This window comes from Zootermopsis nevadensis, unplaced genomic scaffold, assembly GCF_977971745.1.
Source record: "Zootermopsis nevadensis isolate Lab colony 2312 unplaced genomic scaffold, Znev_1.0 Znev_ptg000008l, whole genome shotgun sequence".
NCBI classification, from domain to species: Eukaryota; Metazoa; Arthropoda; class Insecta; order Blattodea; family Termopsidae; genus Zootermopsis; species Zootermopsis nevadensis.
Window position 1 is genome coordinate 2,148,332 of NW_028259140.1, and position 22,493 is coordinate 2,170,824.

The 22,493-nt window shown below is 36.7% G+C and overlaps 2 protein-coding genes across 7 annotated transcripts in view; both read right to left on the reverse strand.

Annotated features, from left to right (window-relative positions):
- Window positions 1-6,011: 6,011 nt before the first annotated feature.
- On the reverse strand, window positions 6,012-13,387 carry LOC110835164 (uncharacterized). Of its 2 annotated transcripts, none has more exons than XM_022075112.2 (6): window positions 12,504-13,387; window positions 11,224-11,431; window positions 9,415-9,579; window positions 8,731-8,853; window positions 7,811-7,936; window positions 6,012-7,413 (listed from the first exon to the last, which is right to left on the reverse strand). In XM_022075112.2, exons 2-6 carry the CDS (start codon window positions 11,341-11,343, stop codon window positions 6,106-6,108), a joined length of 1,842 nt encoding a protein of 613 aa, XP_021930804.1. In that variant the 5' UTR covers window positions 11,344-11,431; window positions 12,504-13,387; the 3' UTR covers window positions 6,012-6,105. The 2 variants fall into 2 exon arrangements, with proteins under 2 accessions (XP_021930804.1, XP_021930805.1); XM_022075113.2 differs by having other exon boundaries at window positions 12,271-13,387.
- A 232-nt stretch (window positions 13,388-13,619) lies between these two features.
- Window positions 13,620-22,493, reverse strand: part of LOC110835163 (protein similar) — a 67,134-nt gene continuing 58,260 nt past the window's right edge. For 2 of the 5 annotated variants that reach the window (XM_022075111.2, XM_022075107.2), the window contains exons 12-13: window positions 21,236-21,696; window positions 13,620-15,789 (exon numbers count right to left, since the gene is read on the reverse strand). In XM_022075111.2, the coding sequence (XP_021930803.2) occupies window positions 15,442-15,789; window positions 21,236-21,696 (809 nt within the window). In that variant the 3' untranslated portion in view covers window positions 13,620-15,441. The remainder of the gene's footprint in view (window positions 15,790-21,235; window positions 21,697-22,493) is intronic. The other 3 variants (XM_022075110.2, XM_022075109.2, XM_022075108.2) reach the window with 3 other exon arrangements.

Here is a 22,493-nt window from a genome sequence, read left to right on the forward strand (position 1 = left end):
TTGGCTGTGCAAAACTGCCAACAGATTTAAGTACTGGTTAAAACGTCTTAAATTTATCATAGAATTTATCAGATGGATTCATCAGAGGCTGTCAATAAAGCAACAGCTTCAGTACTTCAACAGTAATACTCCATTTAGCTCTGAGTCTGTTCGATGACGATTTGTTACACATCTGTTTAATCTGGGGTCAGTTTTTTTCTATAAAAAGAATAAATAGCATCTTTATGACGTGAATCTGTTGAAGTCTGCAAAGCTTGCTTGCTCACTTCGATTTACGTGCGTAGATCACGGCCTCGTCTTTAACGCACGAAGCCTGGATCTTATCTGGAGCCGAAAATCGCTGTGTATGAAAGTTTTCAAAAAAAAAAACAATTTTAGACCGTATAAGGTTATTTATTTAATGTATTAAATAATATTTTAATATTTTCCGTCAAATCACAATTTTAATAAGATAATAAAATATAAAATATTTAAAATATCATTTCACGTTCCGCATCGAATGATCGATTTGTAAATCGATCATTCGATGCGGAACGTGAAATGATCGATCGAATGATCGATTTGTAAATCGATCATTCGATGCGGAACATGAAATGATATTTTAAATATTTTATATTTTATTATCTTATTAAAATTGTGATTTGACGGAAAATATTAAAATATTAACCTAATTCACAATATGACGCAAATATACTACCGTATAAAATAATGTTTACCACCGATGTTTATAATATTGTTCCACTTACCCAAATACAACCTTCTTATTCTCAAAACATATTTAATATATTACGATCTGAGGAAACCCAACGTTTCAGGGATAAAACTGTATATTGTTCTGTACTGCAAAATGTTCATTTTAATTCGAGATCCTACGTCACAACGCTTGAGTTCTTCTGTTGAGAAAGTTTTCTTTGATTAGGAAGGAGACTGCCGGAAATTTAACCTCTGGGCCTCGTAGTCGCCAAGGACCGTACGTACGTCCACGGTTACGCTTTCAATGTAACACTCTGCCAGACTCACGGAACGTAAAGATTTGGCGACTAGATTCTGTTTTGTTTGGCACCGACAGGTTAGGAAACCTACATTACAGATGATTTGCTAGCAAAACGATGTTCTACAATAAAAATTGTCAGCTCAAAAGACAAGACAAAAACATCGTACTGTACTAGGGGGAAAAAAACATTGTCTGGTTGTCAAGGTTACCGGCTTCACACCAATTAAGTTCTAAGCAGCTGAGAAATAATTAACTAAGCATTTGCATCTCGTACATGGGCAAACGTGTTATTGTGAAATTCGCGTTTTAAAACGAGCGAACATCCAACACTTTCGGATTTCCAAACACACATACGTTTTGGCAAGAGAAACTTATTTGCGTCATCATTTCATGTATTTCAGACGCTGGCGTAATGAATAATTTATCAGGCCAATCCTGTTTCTTCATTGGTACTATTAAGAGTGTTGCCTAGCTTGCCTATTAACTCTTGGAGATCACTACTCAGACTACGAGTATTAGAAATTTGGCGGAATTTATTACCAGGTTTAAGATGACAGAAATTTCACGAAGCAAGTATAAATGTTTAAACTATACCTCTTACCTTACACCAGTTCATGGATAAATCTATTTATGTAAACAAATTCGGTACCTATAAGAAAAATCAAAGAGAATTACAAATTTTTGGGCAAGTAATTTAGAAAATTTCGTTTAAAATACCAATCGTTGAGTGTTGTGACCTATTTTATATTTCTGCGGGATCACTGACCCCCTAACCAACCATTTGTTAACATCCTATACAGAGTGTTTAGTAAATCATACGCCTTATCGTAACGTAACTTTGGAGCAAAACAGATTCAGACGGAAAATTTAAGTGCAGGCAATGCGTAATACAAAAACAGCGCACGTTATTTTTAGTCGGGGCTCACATTTGCTGGGCAATTCCGCAGAATACCTCAGAAGTGGGTCATCACAGTTACGTCGGCTTGCATCCGGACGGCGAGGGAACGTGATTCAGCTCGGAAACACCAATGTTCCTTGAGCGGGGGCAGGATCTCATAAATAATCACCTAACGACTTGCCCGCCGATATTGGTCTTCTACCTCGTAACGCCGTGTAGACACCAACGTTTCGGGAAAAAAACACAGTGCCTCTATCTTCAAGGATGAATCTAAGACACGTTAAATGCCATTGAACAGTGATTTCGGGGGAAATATATAATAGAGACGCATTGGTAATTGAAGAGTCATATTAAAATGAGTCTGAAGATGGGCTGTCTTCTGGATTGTTACGCTGTGTAGTCTGATAGAAGATTACTGACATTTCAGAGGCCCTTGGTGTCTCCATCACCAGGACGATTAAAAAAGCAACAACCCAGAAGACAGTCATCTTCTTTAAAATGAAAAAGTCTGGAATCTCCAACAAGACCACGCAGGTTACAACCCACAAGACAATAATCAAGTTAATAAGTCTAATGGTCTGCCTCTATCTTTGGCATTCAGTTTCTGAAGTTGAATGACACAAAATATGGGATAAACGTAGCCATTCTACATTTGTAAAAAAACATTTATACACATGACGGAGTGGAATCCAATTGCACAATCGCACAGCGTGTGTAGAGGTGATGAAAAGATGCTATCGGCGCTTGAGAAACTGCGTCCACCCAAGCCAAACATAACTATATTTATAAATGTTTAAAATACATTTCAGTTACGTAAGAACGAAAGTAAAAATAAAAAAAGGACACTAGAACAAACGAGAATACTATGGCTTATCTTTAACTTCAGAAAATTATCTAACAGCAATAATAAATTAAGATTAAATTATTTGGTTATTCCGTCAAATCACAATGTATTTAAAATAAGATAATTAAAATAATTAAAATATCATTCTTTGTTCCAAATCGAATAATCGATAATTCGATTTATTGAATTATCGATTATTCGATATGGAACAAAGAATGATATTTTAATTATCTTTGTTCCATATCGAATAATCGATTATTCGATTTATTGAATTATCGATTATTCGATATGGAACAAAGAATGATATTTTAATTATTTTAATTATCTTATTTTAAATACATTGTGATTTGACGGAATAACCAAATAATTTAATCTTAATTCAATAAATTACAATATGACGCAACTACACTATTTTATGAATAATAAATTATTTAAGCAAGACGGCTTGTGCAAGTCTATCAGCGTTGAACGATGCACTGGTTTGCTAAGCGGATGTGATATAGTTTAAATTAAAAACAGCACAATTCAGTCTCGCTTGGCAACAGACGTTTCAAAAAAAAAAAAAAATCTAACACCACTACAGCTGAAAACAAATAGGTTATTTGGAGAAATGCCGGCAGAATTTGGATGACGTAAAATTCTTACATCACCACTTTGGCCTAGAACTGTATTTTCTTCTTCACACACTGCCTAATCCTGCAGCTGTTTAAGGATTCGCGAGACACAGAAGCCATGTCACAAACATGCAAGAATTTGATTCTGCTACGTATCGATTCTCTGTGACCTCCCCTTGCAAGAAACTGGCATAGAACTTTATCAAATTTGTGGGGGGGATTATCTAACTGTACAAAACTTGCATTCACATATAACCTACAAGACCAAACCTTCATTCCCGTAAAAAAAAACAAGAAAATTTCGTCTGGATAATGGAGACAGCATGTATATCTGAAACGTCGGAAAACTTCCACCAGACGACATGTCGCATCGCCCCAGAAGACAGTCGTCTTCATATTATCCAACGTAAGAACCTGAAATCTCACCTCTATTTTAGGATTGATTTGTTTTGAAATACGTAATATATTCTATATTAATAATTGCAAATTTTGTAGCCTCGTGAATCCTGTTAAAAAAACAGAAAATTTATAGTCGATAACAATTTTTTTTTGTGCAGTTAGGGAGCCAATACAAACTGGCGTCAGCTACTGAGTGGGCTGTTTGAGAGTCTTGCAAGGCTCCGGGGCTGGTAGCTAGCTACAGTTTATCTAAACATTGCACTTTCAGGTTGCCACAACCCACAGATCAGTCCAATGCACACCACATCTGCGAAAAATTCTTTCCGGAATATCCATTACAACATCGTGGTCCCTTAGATAAAAATTTATATTGTCGGGGAAGTGTACCACGCATGGGAAAATCTTTAATAAATGTTATGAAAGTGCGGACTAAATTCATTTGGCTCAAAAAAAAATGGACGTCTTCCACAAAATTTTTCATGAAAGCTTTATTTTGTGCGTCATCTTTCAATCAACGACTCCAATATCACGGATAATTTAATTGTTATTTTAGATTTTCATGACAACAGCAAAAAATCAAACCCTAAATTCTGTGTGTACAAACGTTGCACATATGAACGTCTAACGATTAGCACAATGCCAATTAATCATCTAAAAGGCTTGAGCAGATTCAAATCCCGAAACGACAACAAAACCTGATACGTCAAACACAACGCAATGTAGTGAATCATACAACATGGCCGCCTGTGATGGAGTAGCGACGTTACTCTACCGAGACAGTTGATGTACGGTTTGCTGCAAAGACTGCTGGAAAATCTGGGAAAAGTTCATGAATGAGTGTTAAACCTGGAGCTGGCTGTGAGCTCCTGGCAGGACGAAATTAGCAGCGTTCTGACGGAGTCCCTAACCTTCACGTACTGCACAAACTTAAGGAAAAATAAACCACACACAGTTAAGAGTTACAGGCAAGTTCATGGGCTCATTCTGGATAAAAATTCCACAAGGAAATAACGAATACGTCTTCAAACATCACAATGTTTCATTAAATGTTACTGTTATACCCTTGATACATATACTTACGTCTTACCAAGGTGATGAATCCGTTCAGTTATAAACGCTGTAACAGGTATGAAAAATCTGTTCAACTCCAAACTCCATCCATAAATATCTCACTGGAAGAACTCCATAACTCCTATTACACGTGCATCTTACGTCAGCAATATTTGCCAGTTACGAAATTAACAATCTTTACACTTATTTTGTAATTACACCGAATGAATCGAAATGCAAGGTTAGGTTTTCTTTCTTTGTTGTATCATATACGGAAGTAATATCATGAAATGTAAAACACTGGATAAACAATTTACATTTAAATACTTTAAATACATTTCAAACAAACTGAAATTTCAATGCCATTTATTACGAGGGTTCAAAACGAGGGCCTTAAAAGCTGAGAGGTGGCTAAGCTATTTTGGTTTCCTTACTGCTCTATGGGGCATATCAATGTTAACGTATGGCATAAAATCATAAGCGACAATCCGTATCATACATTTAAATGACATTCACATCTGTTTAGATGATTTGTGGCCTGCATTAAAATGTTGCAGGGGACAAAACCGGGCGAAACATTTGTTACAGTCGTCATATTCATTCAAGAGTCCTGACGAAGCCAACGATTTGCATTTACTAATCAAGACAATTAGAATGACGACATGTAGTAGTATCTGCAACTCTTTCCCCATAACACCTGGAAAAAAAAACTCTTTTCTAAGAAACTGTTCTTGTATAGATTATTTTCACGTGGTACTCGGAGAAACAGGATGTGACGTCTCGGACTGGATTAACCAACCTCAGGACAGGAACCATAATGTGAGATATCTATTGGTAACCAGAGTGAATATAACCTCAAACAAACCTTTACCTTGTGGACAGAGTACCTTAACGTGATTTTCACTCCCAACAACACACGAGAGAACAGGAGGTTACGATATTAACAAAATCGCATGATACGTCACGGTGACATCTCAGTTTCTCTACACCATGACGGTGACAGTTCCGACAAACACGATGTTCACATGAATAAGACTTCACATTAAGATTACTGTTAACTAGAAGATGGTGAAAACAGTGAAAATAATATCAGCAAGTTATTATGAAATGCTCTTAATTATTTTAAACTATTCCCTTACACGGGAGCATGAATGCATTCTGCAGGCATCAATCGTAGATACGCTGAGACGCATTCACATTCAGGTACAAATGAACAGTCAACGCAAGCATTTATTCCACATAATATAAAATACATATATGTACACTGATGACTTCAGGAAACTCTTATTAGCAAATCAGAGGAGAATTACTCCTTCTGACTATGTATGCGTTCATGTTCTTTCAGAGTACGCCTTCGACTGAACGTCTTTTTGCACACGTCACAGGAGAATGGCCGCTCCCCGGTATGAATGACTTGATGTTCCTTCAGGTGACACCTAAAATTGAACGAATTATTACACACGTCACAGGCGTACGGCCGCTGCCCACTATGTAACTGTTGATGTTTGCTCAGATCATTCTGACTAACGAAGGATTTATTACATACGTCGCAGGAAAATGGTCGTTCCCCATTGTGCGAGCGTTGATGTTTGTTCAGAGAATCCCTCCAACTGAAGGACTCGTTACACACGTCGCAGGAGAACGGCCGCACCCCCGTGTGCAAGTATTTGTGCGTCTTCAGAGTACTCGAACTAGTGAACGACTTGTTACACGCGTCGCACCGATACGGCCGCTCACCACTGTGCGTGCGTTGATGATCCTTCAGGTGACTCATCTGACCGAATGATTTTTTACACACGTCACAGGTGTGTGGTCGCTCTCCGCTGTGAATGCGCTGATGTCTCCTCAGATCGCTCTGGTTAACAAATGATTTATTACACAAATCACAGCTATAAGGCCTCTCCCCACTATGTATTCGTTGATGTCCCCTCAGATGACTCACCTGACTAAATGATTTATTGCACACCTCACAGGAGAATGGCCGCTCCCCTTTATGCAAGCGCAGATGTCTGCTCAAATCGCTCTGAGTAATGAACGATTTATTACACTCGTCGCAGACATACGGTCGGTTCCCACTGTGCGAGCGCTGATGCCTGTTTAGGTCACCCTGACTAATGAACGATTTATTACAAACACTGCATGGATACAGTATGTCCCCATTATGTATGCGTTGATGTAACTTGAGACGCCTCATCTGGATAAACGATTTATTGCAGACCTCGCAAGAGTACGGCTTCTCACCAGAATGTACACGTTGATGAATCTTCAGGAGACAACTGTGAATGAACGATTTGTTGCATGTACCACAGGGATATGGCCGCTTACCACTATGTACTATGCGTTGATGTTGGTCGAGATTACCCCTGCGGCTGAATGATTTGTTACAGATATCACAAGAGTATGGCTGCTTCCCATTATGTATGCGTTCGTGTATCTCGAGACGACTCTTCAAACTGAATGACTTGTTACACACGTCGCACGAAAATTGCTCCACATCATCATGTATATATGGATGTGACTCCAAAATACTCTGACTATTGAATGACTTATGATGCACATCATACAAATTTGGATGCCCTGCGCCATGCAAGAGTTGATCTTCATTCAGAGGATTCTGGTAGAGAAGAGAGAAAAATATCAGGACAATTCTTAATATAAAAAATAATCAGTTTAAAAGGATAGTACAAATGAAGGCAATAAGTATTACAATTTGCATACTATTCTTTAATAGGAATTACAATTCAAGAATATTCCAGAATATGCTACATATTACTTCAAGACCCTACAACAACTACACTTCTAAAACAGCATGAAAATAATGAGTATGATTCCAGCACACCTGATATTGAGCACGCATCCACCGTCAATGTGACATTATGACTCAGGATAACGCAAAATTAAACTTCACCCTTAATTAAGACGTTATCCGGCTACACGTACAAAAATAACAATAGCAACTCTCTACATCCATGAAATTGGCCTAACAATATACACATAAACATAGAACTCACCCCAAGTTCATCTAGTACCGGATCCTCCTCCTCTTGCGTAGCGGTCATGTCCTCAATCTTCATATATACGACCTGATTTTCATCAAGAGATTTCAGACGTGTCTCACTATCTAAACCAGGTACAACCTGCAGTAAGTCAACATAAGGTCATGACAATGCTCCAAAATTACATAAAACAGAATACATTTTCCTCAAAAAATTATCAAAACTATTCATATGAGGTTCTCGTAGCAAGTATCAATGTCGGACTTCTAGGTAGGTACCACAGTTTCTCTGAAACACTGATATCAAACTATTACTAAAAAGACTGCGGTAATACATGAGGTCCTCACTTAATGGTACCTGCACCTTGTCGTGGTGGTGGGGCTTGAGTACCTCAGTGACCCCAAGAGCTACTGGTAGGGTCGAGAGGGAGGGGTCAGACTAAGACAGGTACCCTGGTCTTCCAGGTTGGGGGTTGGTCGCAAGGCTAACAACCTTGCGCCGTAAAAAGGAAGATGTTTCGAAACCTCGATCAAAGCCTCGGACATATGGACCTAACAGAGGACCGAATGGAAGAGGAGAATTGAGGAATAGTAAAAAACAGAGATGCCATTGCTACATGAAATGATGAAGAGATGGAAATGGGAGGGGTGACAAGAATTCCTTTTGACAGAATATGCAGGACATTTATAGCCACACAGAGAAAACAAACCACAGCTTGATACTAGTGGCATGAACACCATCAAAATGTTGCAAACATTTTTTCATGCAGTTTTTATGTAACACACAGAATAAAGGACTAACAAACAGAACAAACAAATCAATTTGTAAATTTTATTGTAGTCTCTGAATCGGAAGTCAATAAATTACTCGTATTGTGAAAATAAATGAACGCAAACACGCCAGAACTACAAAAATCACCTCGAAACAATGCTCACCTTGGCTTCAGTCTTGTTGACAGGCAGTGCTGACGGTACGCAAACCTCGCCAGTCTTCACACCACTGGAATCTTCACTCTGAACATCTGTGTCATTTTCTACTTTGACTATATCAATGTCCTCCTGTAAAATTATAAATAAAAATATAATTCTGTTAGGTTATACATTTAATATGTGTCAGGTTGCATCCCTGCATATACAAATGTTGTTTACGTATTATAATTTTCAAGTTTCATAGCTGATTACTGAAATACTTCAAATAAGACACTAATTGATTTCAACTACACAAAGTTTAAGTAATTATATTTATCATGTAACCGAAATGGAAAAAAAAGGAAGAAAGAAAAGAAAGATCAGACCATAAAAGTGCTGAAACCACTCACAGATAGAATTTCTTAATGTTGTGCCACCAATCATGTCAAACCTATTATAATGGCAGAACTGTGTTAAAAAAATCAAGACATAATATGATCAATGTTTAATTTAAAGTCTTAAAAATGACTTAAAACACAATGGAAATGGTACTCCAAAAACAATAAGCAACAAAATTTTAGCCTTGAGACATTTTGGAAAGGTGTAGAGTTGTTTCATGGAGATGGGCAGTCGGAGATCGAAAATAAAACGGGTAATTCTCTACATTTGTGAAACGTGCCTAACGATATACACACAGAACATACAACTCACCCCATGTTCAACCTTTATTGTCGGTAACATTATAAGTAGAGGATCCTCCACTGCCCCCTCCTCTTGCACATCTGCGATGTCCTCTGTTTTTATATAGATAACCTGATTTCCATGACACATCTCAGTATCTGAACTACGTACATCTTTCACGAAGACCGTGCAGTTCTGTAAAGACCACCACACATTTCACAAGGTAATGATCACGTTCTCTCATAACACGAAACAGGACACCATAAATGTTAATTCCACACTGTACCGGCAAATTCTTCAACCACCATATTAATGATAACATCATTTAGAGCCATTTCTTAAACCTTCCATGAATACAGTACAAGAGTAGATTTCTTTCTGACAATTTTTTTTACTCTTTTTGACCGACTCTGACCATTTTCATATGATCACATTAGAAAGCTTCTTGAGAAAAATTTTGATTGGTACTGTACAGCATTGACCCTGCAGAGATTATTCTTTTCTTGTATTTTTATTTTATTTTTAACCTGTATTTCTGTACATACATAATAATTAAGTCAAAATAATGTTTTCAGTCCTGAACAAATGTCTCGGTATAGGCATCCTGGAGGTAACGCCCTTTTTCAGAATTATTACTGCATGTGGCCATGTTTTTGTTCACATTTCCACACAAACCTTTGCCACTGTTAGCCACCTTTATTAATTTGTGTTGCCTTATTTAACCACATGACAGATTTTTTTAAACCTGTGGTTCATTGTTGAAGATATCCATGCTAGGTTGGAATTACTGTATCCCCCCCCCCCTCCCAAAAATCTCTTTACCCAAATCATTAGGAATTGATGTAGTGAGTGACACAATTTTCTGTCGTATTTATACGTCAATTTTTTCTCTTGAAGCCAAGTATTACCATCCAAGAGCATATCAATACAAAACAGTGGGCGGAGTCAGGGGCTCACTATTTAACACCGCTTAACTAGTATAATCTGGGACACTAGCTGTAGTCAATCCTTCCACGAATGATGGATATTCTTTGATGGTTGTACTTTGTTCAAGTATGTTGGTAGCCGAGTTACGGGACGCGCTGAATACTGTAGCTTTGTCGATGCTGACTCGTCTCCGAGTGCCAACCGGATGTATAAATATAATGGACAGTAGTACCACTCATCACAGCATTTCCAAAGCTCTGAAATGTACACTAATTTCATGCTAATACAACTTATTTCCTGAAAAGCCTTTACTGAATTCAATTTCCATGAAAAACATTTCCAGTCTTCAAAGCTTTTGATAGGTTTACGTGCTTATGAGCTGTGGTAAGTCTTATGTCAGGAGTAGAAATTGCAGGCTCATATTCAGAAGCTATGTTGACTTAAAAGATGAACAACAGATGAAATAAATCATTCTGGTCTACCACATCACAAAAAATCTAAGCAGATTGTCGACTTGGGTAATAATAAAACTGTTCACATGCAGGAAGTTTTCTTGTTATAAAGTGTTTTGAGACAATGATTTACCTACATTCATTATGAATGTTCAAAGATCACAAAACTGAACTATGCTTTTATTTTAATGACATGAAAACATATCTTAATGTTAGTGATTAATACTAAGTACACACCAAGGATTAATGGTACTAACAAGGAAAGGATCAGCAAAGACACCAAATTCTTTCAGCACACAGACACAATGTGAACACATTAACCATTTTAACGCGAAAAACTATTCATCTGAAATTAAGAAGATGGGCAACAAAAATTATGCTTTGTCAGTCTTCGGTCATGTAAATCTAGTAAACAAGTTAACAACATACATTTCCGTGCATAAAAGTGAAGAATACTCACCAAGTCTTCCTTCAAAGCAGGAAATACTTCTTCAGCTCTCTGCAGTATAATTCTTGGCAATCTTGTCGCAAGAGACTGCAAACTGTTTTGTGAATTTAAACCTTCTTCATCCGACATCATGAAGGGTAAGAAAAGTGGTTTACAAGAATCCTAGTGACAGAATCATAGTTTTGATAACTGTTCCTAACTTGGAATATCTGCCCAGGTCCTGAAAGGAAAAATGCTGATTATAAGTGATGTTTAAACATATCACAGAAAAATGTATTTATACTTCTAAGAGACAACAGACATCCAGCATGCATTATGATACACTACAACTTCAATTAATTCACACCAAACCATTAAATCAGAGATTCTTCCTAACTAATTTCAGAATATAAATCTTGTGCCTACTACACCAGATGACATTAAAAATATAATTCCTTTCCAGTCAAAAAGTTCTTGTGGTTATGATGAAACTGCATCTAAATTACTTAAATCTTACATAGATTACATCAGTATTGCATTAAATTATCTGTGTAATCATTCAATGGCTGTAGAAAGTTTTCCTGAAAGACTTAAATATTCAAACATAAAACCACAATATAAAAAGGTTTAAGAGTTGTGAACCAATTTCACTGCAGACATTTTCAAAAATTTCTTAAAAAGTTATGTGAAAGAGAGTAAATGATTTCTGAAACTCAAACAACATCCTCGCAGAGGTACAATCTGGATTTATAAAAAATCTCTTGACAGAAATATTATGATCATGCCAAAGCATAAACCATGAATTATCACTCATGAAACTAAAACTTTACAGAATTAGAGGTATAGCAGGGCATTGATTTAAATCTTACCTAAATAACAGAAGGCAAAAAGTAGAAATTAAATCCCCCATACCAATCAAAAATTGGGCATTGTAAATCATGGAGTGCCACAAGGTTCATCATTACCTGGCCCTTTTCTTCACAATATCAAAAATCAGCCTGCAGCTATAAACTCTCAATCTAACCTATTCTATTTGTTGTTGATACAAGGAATATTATTATACATCAAAAATTGGGCTACCTTCAAAATATGAATGATGTCCTTACCAACCTAAACAAATGGTTTAAAGTTAACAAAACTGGCCCTAAATTTTTATAAAACAGACACAAAATTTGCTATGAACAAGACATGGTCTAGTTTAAATAACACACAATAAATAAAAATTCTCTAAAATATTAATACTTGGTGAGGGGAATGAACAAAGACAAAAAGTCTGGAACCAGAACAAATATGATTTCTATGAACTTTATTACTTGATACAAATGTAGATCACCAACAAAATACAGACGTCGTTGATAAACACGCTGAATTACACCATAAACATCAAATCAAGCACCACAAAAACCATCCCTCTGCACAACGCCGTAGAACAGGTGGAGCAAAATACTGACGTACAAACTTGTCTAATCCATAGATAACACAACAAATGTGAAACTCCAATGCCAACATACAGATTAAAAGAAAACCTCCATTACTAACGTGCTGCCACCTATGTACAGTAGTCTATGACAGGGTAAAACACTCATTGGCTTCCTCACGCCAAAGCGACCTCCCGTAAAAATTGGAACATTTTTTATTACTTGTTTTGAAACACTTAATAAGAGAAACTCACTCCATATTTCAAGTAAAAGATAACGTCTATTACGAAAAGGATGTAGGGCGTGGTCGTGGCTTATTTTAAGTTACTCTACCCACATATGCCAATGCAGACTATGCAGCAGGATAAAAATCTCTGGTGGGAGAGCCTGCATGGAACCTCTCAGTAAATAAACATTGCTAACAATTTGACTCAAAGTTCAGAAATAGAAGGATTTCATATCCCTCCACCATGTCCTGTGCTTCACCATGGTCAGGGTGTGAAACGATGAACAATGCATGTGTTTACAAAGTCATATATAGATATAGATCAAAGGAATGTAGGAAAGCAGAGTGTTTTTAAATCGCCTCTGGAATTGTCAAATTACTGCAAATGAATTATTATTGACACCACCTTGCCAAATTTTCCATGAGATTAATGTCCACATCATTTACTGAGTAACTTACGTTGCCAAAGAAAGTACTGAAGCAGTGTTGCGACTCTTAGCGCTTAAAAAATTATTAGAATAGGACAAGGAAAATATATACTGCCGGGGTGAACAAAATAAATATACCTGACACGGTCACAAAATAACTTATCTGATTTGATTTTCTCTGACAATTACCTGGTCTAACAGAAAACATCTTTCTGAAATCAGAGTTAATATTTAAATTAATTAATTAGAATAAAAATGTGCATGTATTAAATAAATTCACTGTATTGTTTCCCTCTAAATCTAGTGCAGATGCTCAAAGAATATCTGGCATATAACTGTAAAACAACAGTTTGATAATTTGATAAAAATTGAACATTTTATTAGTAATAATTAAACACTGATTTTCTATACATTCATGAAGAAATTAAAAATGTTGGTTCAATACAAAAATTTAGTTACATAAAAAACTGTTTGCATGTAATTACTCAAAAACTGCACAGCTAATGTAAACAAAACATGTTTCAATATTACATCATCCTAGGTCTTGGAAATATGACCCAATACTCAGTAACAGAAAATTAAAAGAAATGCACTTCTGACATGGAAGCAGTCACAGTGCATAGTTCATCACAAACAAGCGCAGTATGGCGCCACAAAATGGCCAAGGTTGCCTGCTTCGTTTTTGAACTGAGGGAGTCTCTCCACACACGACTTTCATACAAATGTTACATTATACTACAATCTAAATAATAACCATTACTGCACCTGTTACTAAACAAATAAATGATATGATGATAAATTCTCAAAGCCTGTATTATAAGATACATTTGGCAATAGCTTCATTCACTTTATTTAGAAATTTAACATCCTGCAAGAATTTCATTAGTGTAAAGAATTTAACTATAAAATGCACATGAACATGTAATGCATTGGACCCTCTTACAAATTCTTCATAATATCCTAACATTTCTCAAGATGATAAAAATAATTTATTTATTATATTATTGAAATATTTTTGTGGTGGGGTAGAAATTTGCTTAATCCTGAATGATATAACCTTAGCCATGTGATGCAGCAGTGTGCTGAGCCCTTATGTAGCGACGAATGTGAACCAAACATTACACATACAACAAATATATCCTCCTCAGTAAAAACAATATATATTATGCACCCCCATAATTATATATATAATAGCATTCAGAAGGCTTGGTATTGAACCTTCTGCAGTTCACCTACTTCTATAAAATTCATTTTGCTAATACGATATCAAATATGGTTACAAACCAAGAAATAAATCACTAATATAGTTATTGGGATAAAAATTGTACCATATAATACATACTGAGTCTTCTGATCCACAATCTAGTTCCACAATCCTCTGCAACTATGCATGCCAGTATATTGCACTTCATGCAAATGTTGTGACCACAAAAACATTTAGAACTCCTTCACCAGTAATCCTCCTTGCAACAGAGAGCATCACAATCTGTAAATAGTGGGGAGGGGCGTGTTCGGTATGAGCTGCCCGGCCTGTAACAGTGCTCTTCATGCCACCAAAACAGAGCAAGAACTACAATGAAAATGGTGTTACTTTCACTGCTTCATTTTTAAATTTCCTTTTAGGATTTTTACTTTTCTAGAAGTGTTAAAAACAGAATTATGAAAATAAGTTCACATTCTATATTCTATAAGCAACATTACAAACCTCATGGCGAGACATGGAATGTCAGAGATAATGCACAAATGTTTGATGTGTTAAAAAACACAGACATTTCCAGCATAAGTGGAAAAAGTAAAGCAAGTGCTGCCATTTTTCACTGTGTACAGCATTGTAATAAATGTTCTAATCTTTCCGTACTTTTCTTATGATGCTGAATCACCAAACCCTCTACAAACCTGACACAATTTTGCAGAATAAACAAAACAAATAAATACAGGTTTGTGTGTTCTTCAGCAGTCGACACTGAAGTCAGAGGAAGTTTATATATATATATATATAAATGAACAGGACTGAATGACTCATCTTCATGAAACATTTCCATTGATGTCAGTCTTGAAATCAAAGCATGTTAAAAGTTTACTGGTGGCAAAGACACTGGTATGAACAATTTAAAATCATGGGTACATCTTGCAAGTGCTCTCTCACTAGTAGAGACCACTGCTCGGAACATTACAGCTACTAATCCATTAATGCAGCCGAACTAGTCTCAAGTGCTTTTAGTAGGTCTTGTCCTTGCAGTAAGCCAGAACTGACAGGAGCATTCACGTCATAATCACGTTGACTCAGGTCAATTAGGGATGGTATTGTGGCTCCTTCTGGGTCAAGCAGGGAGAAGGAGTTCTTCCGTATACTGGCTTTGCGCTCTGCAACACCATCAAATGGTGGTGGTATTGTACACGTCCCTGTATCACTCAGAACAACCCTTGAAACATATTGCACAAGTGTACTTTTACAGTGCTGCAAGCTGCTATCTCTTCCTGGATCTCGCAAGTTCGCCCCGACGTCCTTTTTTTTCCGAGGATTTCCCTGAAATCAATCATCGACAGTTGAATGAAAGTTAATTTAGTACAAAGTCTGATCAGAGTATAACTTATGTGCTATAGGAAACAATAAACAAATATGGATACACTTATAATGTTATCAGTATATTCAACAAGCTTTACACGTGAGTGAAGAGAAAACATACACGTGCATATTACAATCATCCCTTGTGGTACTGTAACTCTTGCAGCAAGAAAAACATGCTGCTTCCACAGGCTGAAGATGGAGGCAGTATGTTCATCCAATAATGGAAGAATGAGAGAAGGCTCTCGTATAACAATATTTTTTCTCTTCTTCTCGAACTACTCGGAGTTTAGGCTTGTAACGCCTCTTTGATCAACTCTCATCCAAGAATTTGCAGACATGGTGAGCAGCAATAAACAACAACAAAATAATGGATAGCAGAGGCTAGCCAAAGCATATTTTTAATATATTAAGGAATATATACAGAAGCAAATAAATATGTATGGCATTGCCAATAGGACAAATAAACAATGTTGCCACCAGTGCAAACAACTAGGATTGTTGAAAACGATAAATAATTTTAAAACAACTACATTTTGTTTGTCATGTTTGTTGACGACCAGTTTACTCTCAGATAATGAGCAGACCATGCATGGCTTAATATCTTAGCAAAACAATTTAACTTACAGCTTTATAAAAATTAAATAAGGTCAGTGGCATTTAAGAACTATACTCATAAGACAAAATTTGTTCCAGGATAACAATATAATTGAACACATTCACTCATACAAGTTTCTAGGTAGTTTTGTATCTTATTATGTTAAAGTAGATTATTAACTATAAAAAATTAAAATTGCAAGAAATGTGATACAGCACACTGTGACAAAAGCCAGAATGCAGGCAAGTAGCACATTAGCAGTCGAGATTTGGCAATCGTCTTAGCTTGGAATGTCATGCAATCCATCCTCCCTTCAAACCTACACTCTGTATCATGTCTCGTCTAAATGTGTCTGAGCAATCGGGCCGGAAAAACGTGGCCAACTAAACGTGATCGGCTGGTTAACAATTCATTTTGTATGACCAGTTCTGCTGCTTTCCAGTGTAGACAATAGCAGTGAACCACAGTTTTAAGACTTTATATTTTATTTTTCAAAGTATGTAATGCCCCTGTTCAATCTAATTTAAAGTATTTTTCGATGTGGTGCATATTTAACAAAATAAATTGAAAATGATCTATGAGTTTTTACGCAGTATATGTAGTTTTGTAACATTAGATTTGTAACTGTACTAAATTAACACCGGCACCAATTAAGTATGTAAATTGCGCTTACAAAGGAATTGAGACCAAATTAAACCTGGAGAATGTTTGCTATCATACACTTCAGAACCTTTTATCATCATGTCTGCTATCCATAAAACACAATGATTAAAATATACAAAACTATAATTTTACCTGTTGTTTTGTATAGGTGTAAATCTTAGACCTTAACTTCAAGGGGAAAAAACAGATTGAGGGTGTTGGAGAAGAGGGAACTTACGAGAATATTTGAACCAAAGAGAGATGAAGTGACAGGAGAAAATTGCAAAAAAGGAGATCAATAATTTATAGTATATGTAGTCATCAAATATTATTAGGATGATCAGATCAAGGACGAGATGGGCGGGCAATGTAGTGTGTGAAGAAGGCGGAAATGCACATAACATTTTAGTTCAAAAATCCTGAAGGAATGAGATGTGTGCATGGGAGGATAAGAGTAAATTGGTTGAAGAAAATATGGTAGGACAGTGAGGAATGAATTCATAATAATCTGTATAAAGTCTGGTGGCAAGCTCTTGTAAACCTTTTTGTTCACTGAAATGTAGTGAATTTCACTAGCTGAGCAACTGTCAGCTTTTCAAGGACCTTACCTAGACCTTATTCTTGGTTAAATTTTGTTTGCAGAATTCAAAGAGGATTCACATTAGAAATCACAATTACATTATCCGAGTCTTCCAGTTTTTATACCCGCTGAATTTCCACAAACAAAATTCAATATTTCTTAGACAATGAAAGCACATTCAATATCTATGCTTTATTTACAGCTCAAAAACTTTACAGAGTTTAAAATTAACAACTATCTTCCTGTGTATATAGGTCTTGTACTATTGCTATTCATTTTTCTTCATTTGTGACATTCTGCAGTTGAACCTCCATCCTGCCGATTGATGAAAGTTGCTGCAAGAAACTACTGTGGAACACACTTCATGACACAATACAGGATTTCAACCCTCTAGACACTCCACTAACTTACTTCAACTATTCTTCAGAAACTGTGTACCAAATTAATACTGCTTGAACATACGACATGCTTTTGAAATTGCTCTCACTTTTCCCTCAACTACTCGACCATATTTTAAGCCAAAGGTAAACGTACCCCCTACAAACAAAATATATAATTACATGTGAATAAATTTTATTGACAGCAATGATTGTTTAAGGTTTCCCCTATGCTTGGAAGTGATCAATATTCACCATAAGACTTACTATTACTTTTATATTAACCATTAGCCGTGTTTACATATACAGAAAATAATATAAATATGGATCTGTAGGAAACAGGGTTGAAGGTAGTGGCCTGGATTCATCTGGCTCAGAAAAAAGATCACACACAGGTTTTTGTAAACATAGTAATCTTTTAGTTCCAAAGAAGTCAGAAAAGTTAACTATATGACCATTCTATTTATCAGCTTCTAAAGGAGGACTCTGCGCCACGAGTTTGTTATATCTGAGAACCAAAGTTGTATGTTCTACATTCTTGTGTATTTATAGATTAATTCTTTTTAATGATCATGTTTACATTGTAGGTTTCATCTTTTCTCCAAAATTTTACATACAAAACTGATATTCCGCATACAATAAATTATACAAAGTTGTGTGTCAGAGTGCTTTTACATTGTAATTCACTGCTACCGCATTCACATCAACTATTTACTGGGCTGTCATTCACTCAAAATTATTTCCAAAGGTCTTATTTTGTTGTAAGACTTGAGGTTCTCACAGCGGTGAGTATGAAGATATCCGTCTTCTGGGTTATTGCGCTGTGTAGTCTGGTCGATGTTAACCATCGTTTCAGAGGTCATACTGCCTCCGTCATCAGGGCGATGAATATGCCAATAGGGTGTGAGGAGCTGGATTTATAGGCCGGGAAGTGAAAGGTGTAGCCTGCCCCGAGCCAATGGGAGCAGGTATGGGAGTGGACCAATGGTAGCACGTGGGCGAGAGTGGGAGAGGGAGAGAAAGTAATATCCAGCTCCTCACACCCTATTGGCATATTCATCGCCCTGATGACGGAGCCAGTATGACCTCTGAAACGTTGGTTAACATCGACCAGACTACACAGCGCAATAACCCAGAAGACGGATATCTTCGTCTTATTTTGTTTTTTGGTAAATTGAGAGAAGTGCTTCCTCATCTGTTTGCGAAAGGATAAAACCAGCTTATTAGGGTGTCAGAACAATTAATTAGCAATATCAGGAGAGGGGTATATTCAACCTACATCACTTTTATCGTACAGATGATACTGCCACCATCTATTTAGTTGTGCCCAGGCCAAAAATGCTGAAAAAGGATATCATACAGAAAAATCTTCATATGTGTATTATCACGAAATATTTACAATTATATTTTTTGACCACTAATTTACAGGACAAGTAACAAGAGTAGGAATGAGAGCTGTCACTTAAAATCGAAGTAATGAAGATTCTCTTCCACCTTCTCGTGTTTAATTATGGTTGTCTCCTTCACACCAATTTTCTCCTTTCAAAACCAATACATAAAGTCCTATTCTGGTCAGTTATGCCTCTCTTAAATGAGCAAAAAATAAACACACTTTGAAATATGTATAAGTCACGTTCCATCACGAAATAAAGGAAATGCTGTAATAAAATTCATCTTCCTTGCTATATACATCCAGCAGTCATTGCTTAAATACATACTGAACAATCATGTAACCATTTCAGTAGCGAATACAAAAAGATATAAGGTAAGAACACTTCTGTGAAAAAAAGTTTAATCGCTATCACATTCTTATTCCTACGTCTGCTCTACAGAAATATAGGAGGTATGCTTATATAAAATATAATAAACAATAGATGGGTGCTGTATAACACCACATGTAACAAATGTACAAGCAACGTACAGTTATATTAATGTGGTGTAATGAAACGTGCCGCAGAATGGAAAGCCGCACCGAGTTCTGTACCACAAGGGATTCGTAACACATGACGTCTTGATGAATACAGAGAGCCAAAGAAACCACAGTAACAACACACATGTTCGGTAATACAGGATGAAATATATACACACACACACGAGACCAGTTTTTGTATTTGCATCATGTATATGCTGGGCTCTAACTTACCAATTACAAGCTCGACAATGATTTGAAAGAATCCTGCCTGATAACCAAATATCTGTTCCATACTCTATTTATGTAATACACAGCAACTCCGGTGACATATCCTGACGTCTGAACCAGAGTTGCTGGAATATATTCAATATGCCAATACAGTTCGAATTCTGAGCGAGCAATAGCTATCTGAACCAAATTTCCGTGGCTTTCCCAAATGTCTGCAAGCAAATAGTTATAATAACTTAAAATAAGCCAGTAAACATTCAACTTTCTTAACTCACTATTCACAACATTCTACAACCTATCAGGCAGGTAGATGACAGCACTGTAAAACATTTTTTTATGAACACCTAACCTTTAAATCCCACACTATGGCGCTTCTGGCCAAACCTTATCCTAGGGTTTAATGGTGCAGTGGTCTGTTGCAGCGACACAAAACCAGCTGGAGTGTGCCTATGCCAAGATGCATGACCTACAAAAGGTAATGCAGGACTTTCAAATCAAGCAGAGTTCTAAAGCACCCAGAATACATGCCGCTGGTGAATTCCTTATGTATGCCCCACTCCAGATTATCACCCATGACTGACATACAAATGCCACAATGCCAGTGTACACTAGCAGAAGCATTCTTAGGTAAGCAGTAAAATAATGTATATCAAATCTAAAACTTCTTGACGATGGTGAAGAGTCAATTGAATAAAAATTTACTTGGATATTATCCATCGTCTAGTAAATATAAAACGTAAAACGACGTTTCGGAGATGGGACTCTATCTCCGTCTTCAGGTTCCTACTCAGTTGGGCCCACTAGATAGATCTAATCCGTCCGGAGATAGGGATTAGCTCTATCTAGTGGGCCCAACTGTGTAGGAACCTGAAGACGGAGATAGAGTCCCATCTCCGAAACGTCGTTTTACGTTTTTTTTACGTTTTATTACTAGACGATGGATAATATCCAAGTAAATTTTTATTCAGTAAAATAATGCTCAACCATTATAAATACTGACAGTCTGCCTACGCTGATTAGTGTGTAGCCAGTTTTCTGCTAGAACTTAAACATATGTAACCAGCACTCACATCACAACCACTAACCAGTAAATTCATGAGAACGCTGTCACTGGGAACTCGTGGGGGCTGTTTTGGTTGCTGCTGCTCTCGTTCTTGCTGCTGCTGCTGTTTATTGCTGCTAAGTGTCCCCCCGCCATCTAGAACCCACACCGAGTCCCCATGGGGTCCCCTGGACCGCACTTGCTGAGGACCACCAGTCTGGATCAACTGTTGCAACAGCTGAGATTGCAGTTTCTGCGATGCCTTCACCTCACTTTTTGTTCGTTTGGTGCCCGCAGAAGTGTACTGATCATCTGTAGTGGGAGTACACGAGCGCTTGGAGGGTCGTTCTGGAGGCCCTGCACTCCCAGGAAGGCTTTTCTTTATGCCCACTGTAGGAGATATGGCATCACCCCCTTTCTGGGGCAGCAAGCGCTGTACAGGCATCCCTGGAAAGGTAGTCCACTCCATACTACCTGTAGGTGTTGTTCCTTACAGGGAAACGATCAATATCGAACTGCCACTCCCAAAATAGATATTATCTAAGTGAAAACTCGAAATAACAAAAAATGTGAGAAATTCACTCACTGTCTGCGATGTATTGCTAAAATGGTTCTGGATATGGGATACATTCATTTCAAACATCATAAAACAAGAAAATTAAAATTAACATATTTTAAAGTCTGTACTCTTAAGGCATATCAAATGAAGTTCATATGTGTACTGTTTGAACTCCTACCTCTCCGATTCAACGATTAGGCCAATGACCTGTTTTTGCTTCTGTGAAATTTGAACTTGTGTCCTGTACTAAAAACATTTACTGCTCAACACATCAACGCAGACATAAATTATATTATCTTAACCTTTGAAAGTAGCAGTTCCAAATTATAACACACAAACACGTCAAAAGATAAACAGGTGGTGGGGTGGAAAAATAAATCGCAGAAGGCATAAAAAGAAGAACCAAACAAAAAAAACAGCTCTAATTTAAATGAGAAGAAAAGGCTTTTTGAAAAGTTCTGTGACTAAAGAATACAGAAAAAAAATATTTAAATTCAAACTGTGATGAAGCTCCTATAGTATAACTGTACTGTGTATTTATTTTTTCCACATCTGACCCTGACCTACAGGTCCCTCATGGACCAACTGTAAATGCATTCATATTTTATTCAAAATGGACATACAATTAAAGGCAAATCACCTAATCCTCAAATATGATTGTGAGCAAACTGATTCAAGTTAGAAACAAACTTTCAGCATCACAATGGGAAATGTCCATGAAGCTTTT